This window comes from Oncorhynchus clarkii, chromosome 4 (genome assembly GCF_045791955.1).
Source record: "Oncorhynchus clarkii lewisi isolate Uvic-CL-2024 chromosome 4, UVic_Ocla_1.0, whole genome shotgun sequence".
In the NCBI taxonomy this organism is placed as follows: Eukaryota; Metazoa; Chordata; class Actinopteri; order Salmoniformes; family Salmonidae; genus Oncorhynchus; species Oncorhynchus clarkii.
Genome location: NC_092150.1, coordinates 90,689,988 through 90,695,664, shown reverse-complemented (window position 1 = coordinate 90,695,664; position 5,677 = coordinate 90,689,988). Strand labels below are relative to the sequence as shown.

The following is a 5,677-nucleotide window of genomic DNA, read 5'->3' as shown; positions in this document are numbered from 1 at the left end:
CTGTTACTCCACGAGGAGGAGGCTGTGTGGCAGGCTGACCACCTGTTACTCCACGAGGAGACTGCGTGGCAGGCTGACCACCTGTTACACGAGTGCAGCAAGGAGCCCAGGTAAGTTACTAGATAGTTTTTTTATAAGATAAGTTTAACGCTGTCAAACTACACATGGTTGATGATATTACTAGTTTAACTAGCTTGTCCTGCGTTGCATATAATCAATGCGGTGCCTGTTAATTTATCGTCGAATCACAGCCTACGTCGCCAAACGGGTGATGACTTAACAAAAGAGCATTCGCGAAAAAAAGCACAATCGTTGCACCATTGTACCACGAACATCAATGCTTTTCTTAAAATCAATACACAAGCATTTATTTTTAAACCTGCCTATTTATTTGAACTAAATATGCATGTTAGCAGGCAATATTTACTAGGGTGAATTGTGTCACTTCTCTTGCGTACATTGCACGCAGAGTCAGGGTATATATGCAGCAGTTTGGGCCGCCTGGCTCATTGCGAACTAATTTGCCAGAATTTTACACAATTATGACATAACATTGAAGGTTGTGCAATGTAACAGGAATATTTAGACTTAAGGATGCCACCCGTTAGTTAAAATACAGAACGGTTCTGTATTTCACTGAAATAATACATGTTTTGTTTTCAAAATGATATATAGTTTCCGGATTTAACCATATTAATTACCTAAGGCTCGTATTTCTGTGTTTATTATATTATAACTAAGTTTATGATTTGATAGAGCAGTCTGACTGAGCGGTGGTAGGCAGCAGCAGGCTCGTAAGCATTCATTCAAACAGGACTTTCATGCGTTTGCCAGCAGCTCTTCGCTGTGCTTCAAGCATTGAGCTGTTTATGACTTCAAGCCTATCAACTCCCGAGATTAGACTGGCAATACTAAAGGTCCTATTAGAACATCCAATAGTCAAAGGTTAATGAAATACAAATGGTATAGAGAGAAATAGTCCTATAAATACTATATTAACTACAAACTAAAACTTCTTACCTGGGAATATTGAAGACTCATGTTAAAAGGAACCACCAGCTTTCATATGTTCTCATGTTCTGAGCAAGGAACTTAAACGTTAGCTTTCTTACATGGCACATATTGCACTTTTACTTTCTTCTCAAACACTTTGTTTTTGCATTATTTAAACAGGTTTCATTATTTATTTGAGACTAAATAGATTTTATTTAGGTATTATATTAAGTTAAAATAAAAGTGTTAATTCAGTATTGCTGTAATTATCACATATACATATTCACACAAAACATAATCGGTCGACCTTAAGTTTGAACAGCACATACCAAGGGGGAAGGGCCATCTGCAGTACATTACAGGACCACATCTCAAATGGCACCCTATACCCTACACAGTGCACTACTTTTGTCCAGGGCCCATAGGGAGAATTGGTGTCATTTGGGACACAGCTCAGTTGAGGAGGACATCCTGGTTCAGAGAAAAGGGAGCACTGTTAGAAGAGGCAAACATGGACTTTGGTCAACCTTGGTCAGATAAACACACACCTAGAGTGGGAGAGTTGTACAGGGTGCTTCCCAAATGGCACCATATTCCCTATGAAGTGCACTACTTTTGACCAGGGCCCTATGGCACCCTATTATAGTACTACACTACTTTTGACCAGAGCCCTAATGGGAGCCATGTAGGCCCTAGTCAAAAGTAGTGCACCACATAGGGAGTAGGGTATTGCTTGGGATGTTGCTTTACCTTGTGTTGTTGGGCAGCAGTTTTAATAGATGATAACACTCTGTAGGCTTTATTGAGATTGATGCACTTCCATTTGATATTGCAGCCTAGGTCCATGTAGGTCTACGCAACAAAACAGCATATAGCCAGCTGTACATGATGTAGGCTTACTTTCCACTGTCTGTCTTTTAAGTGCAAATAAATTAATATGGTTGTTGTTGTCCCCCCCCCCACACTTCATAGGGAATAGGGTGCCAGTTGTGATGCAGAAAATGGTGTTATGCCTGGCTCTGCTGTGCGTACAGGTACCTGCTGAAAGAAGAGGGCCTTTAGAATTTTATTTGACCTTTATTTAACTAGGCAAGTCAGTTAAGAACAAATTCTTATTTTCAATGACGGCCTAGGAACAGTGGGTTAACTGCCTTGTTCAGGGGAACAGTGGGTTAACTGCCTTGTTCAGGGGAACAGTGGGTTAACTGCCTTGTTCAGGGGAACAGTGGGTTAACATCCTTGTTCAGGGGAACAGTGGGTTAACATCCTTGTTCAGGGGAACAGTGGGTTAACGGCCTGGCTCAGGGGGCAGAGGGACAGATTTTTTTTACCTTGTCAGCTCGGGGGATTCGATCTTGCAACCTTCCGGTTACTAATCCAGGAATAATGACGTAAAAGATGCCCAACATGCAGGTTGAACCTCTGAGACCAGCATCTAGTGTAGAGTCATTAAAACTCCCCCCTAAAACATGCAGGTTGAACCTCTGACCGGCATCTAGTGTAGAGTCATTAAAACTCCCCCCTAAAACATGCAGGTTGAACCTCTGACCGGCATCTAGTGTAGAGTCATTAAAACTCCCCCCTAAAACATGCAGGTTGAACCTCTGACCGGCATCTAGTGTAGAGTCATTAAAACTGCCCCCTAAAACATGCAGGTTGAACCTCAGACCTGCATCTAGTGTAGAGTCATTAAAACTGCCCCTAAAACATGCAGGTTGAACCTCAGACCTGCATCTAGTGTAGAGTCATTAAAACTGCCCCCTAAAACATGCAGGTTGAACCTCAGACCTGCATCTAGTGTAGAGTCATTAAAACTGCCCCCTAAAACATGCAGGTTGAACCTCTGACCGGCATCTAGTGTAGAGTCATTAAAACTCCCCCCTAAAACATGCAGGTTGAACCTCTGAGACCTGCATCTAGTGTAGTCATTAAAACTGCCCCTAAAACATGCAGGTTGAACCTCAGACCTGCATCTAGTGTAGTCATTAAAACTCCCCCCTAAAACATGCAGGTTGAACCTCTGACCGGCATCTAGTGTAGAGTCATTAAAACTAACCTCTTAATGACTCTACACTAGATGCAGGTCTCAAACTCCCCCCTAAAACATGGAGGTTAAGGTGTAGAGGGCTAATGGGTTGGAATTCAGAATAAAAACACTGAATGAACTTAAACACAGACACACACACACCAACAACAACAAAAAAAAAAATCACACGTCTATGTCTATAGTCATGTTTTAAAAATCAAAGTAGACTAGACACGTTTGGACTTAAGGCAATAGCAGGCTGCGTTCCAGATTCTTACTTCCTCACTAGCATATAGGAGACCAGTCAGAGAACTTACATAAGGCCCCCCCCTACTCCTCCCCCGACGTCAACAACAATATCAAAAGGCATGATGGACACATTCCCTCCTCACGGCACTGTCTGCATCTGTACAATTGATGCAACTCACACAGAAGAAAATACATCCTACAGATTTTATTACGGATAGGCTACATACTATCAGCGCACGAACTCACTCACCGCCACAGATCCCGAGGAGGAGGCGATGTAAACCTTGATCACCATAGTATTACTGGTGCTGTGCGTCGCACAGGCGAGCGACACTAGACTAGAACTCGAGCGGTTTATATTCCGTTTCACTTGAGGCGTTTATCCCAGTAGTAGGATCCTAATGTAAGCGCCTCTCCTCGCAGTTCAAGCCGTGTTTAGATTAATGCCAGTGTTCTTAGGTAGGCTGCGCGCCTCCCGGTATTTATAGGCTACAGTCAGTGCCACGATAACATCGTACGCGCCGCGTCTGCCGTGGACCGCGCTCCCCCATCCGGCCCCCTGCGGTCCTGACAGCACTGATCTTTTGGACTGAACTGAACCACGCGGAGCCTGCTTGAACACATGCATTATGTGAAATGTAGTTTTGTTTGTATACAATGAAAGGTTACTGCAGCCATGAGCTTTTTAATGACCTTTTGGGGAAAAAAATACAAATCTGGACAAATGCACAGAACAGCACGACAGACCGATGCACCAATTTAATGAATCACACAGGGCTAATGACAATCATGAAAAACATATTCATAATATAGATCAACTCTTTATTCAGAATAGAAACATACAAACCTATAAACAACCATTAGGTTAGGTCCCCTTTATTCACTTTGATAGATTCTTGAATAAATCTGGATATCTTGAACTCAAGCAAACAAGTGGTCACAGCGCCACTCTCCGGCGTAACGACGTAACTACAGTATGCGGAAGTAAGGGGGTTGCCATGGCACCATAGCTAGCCACTCAGTCGATCAGCCAGAGAGACCCTACCGTGAAAGGGAGAAGTCATGGCTGAGCATGGAGACGTGAAGCCAATGTAATATGAACGGGTGGGTTGATGTACCTTTCCTAAATGCTAACTAACTAACTAACTAACTAACTAACTAACTAACTAACTAACTAGATAGATAGATATTGTAATGTTTACTGTTAATTTTTATTGTTTATTTCACTTTATATATTCTTTATATATTATATATTTATATATTCACTTTATATATTATCTACCTCATTTGCTTTGGCAATGTTAACACATGTTTCCCATGCCAATAAAGCCCTTGAATTGAATTGAATTGATAGATAGATAGCAAACAACAACAGACTAGACATTAAAACGCAGCACTAAATAACAATAGCTGGGCTATATACAAGGGGGTCGAGGTTAACAGTTGTTATTGTCAATTTGTTATTTGATTGAGTGGCATTTAGGTTAGGCTATTTGATCGGAGAAACCCGCATGATGTAAAACGTGTCATACAATGCCTATATGCTACTGGTTGAGAGAGAATTGTAATTGTTTTTGTGCAGAATTATGTAAGGTTTTATATGTGTTGTTGTTGGAGGTGCGTCAGTTTAGCTCAGAAAATGTAGCCCTCATCAATCTGCCTCATTAGGCGCTGATTGACTGGTATGGAGAGAGAGAGGCCTGATCAGGGACGCTGACTGACTGGTATGGAGAGAGAGGCCTGATCAGGGACACTGACTGACTGGTATGGAGAGAGAGGCCTGATCAGGGACGCTGACTGACTGGTATGGAGAGAGAGGCCTGATCAGGGACACTGACTGACTGGTATGGAGAGAGAGGCCTGATCAGGGACACTGACTGACTGGTATGGAGAGAGAGGCCAGATCAGGGACACTGACTGACTGGTATGGAGAGAGAGGCCAGATCAGGGACACTGATTGACTGGTATGGAGAGAGACAGGTAAGGGACACTGACTGACTGGTATGGCGAGAGAGGCCAGATCAGGGACACTGACTGACTGGTATGGAGACAGAGGCCTGGTCAGGGACACTGACTGACTGGTATGGAGAGAGAGAGGCCTGATCAGGGACACTGATTGACTGGTATGGAGAGAGAGAGGTCAGGGACACTGACTGACTGACTTGGATGGAGAGAGAGGCCTGATCAGGGACACTGACTGACTGGTATGGAGAGAGAGGCCTGGTCAGGGACACTGACTGACTGGTATGGAGACAGAGGCCTGGTCAGGGACACTGACTGACTGGTATGGAGAGAGAGAGGCCTGATCAGGGACACTGATTGACTGGTATGGAGCGAGAGAGGTCAGGGACACTGACTGACTGGTATGGAGAGAGCGGCTTGATCAGGGACACTGACTGACTGGTATGG

General features: G+C 43.5%; 1 protein-coding gene across 1 annotated transcript in view; it reads right to left on the bottom strand.

Moving 5' to 3' along the window:
- LOC139407908 (SH3 domain binding glutamate-rich protein like 2) overlaps positions 1–3,783 on the bottom strand; it is a 45,129-nt gene extending 41,346 nt beyond the window's left edge. Inside the window, exon 1 of the mRNA XM_071151786.1 lies at positions 3,519–3,783. Coding sequence (XP_071007887.1) covers positions 3,519–3,563 — 45 coding nt within the window. The 5' untranslated portion in view covers positions 3,564–3,783. The remainder of the gene's footprint in view (positions 1–3,518) is intronic.
- Positions 3,784–5,677: the final 1,894 nt, after the last annotated feature.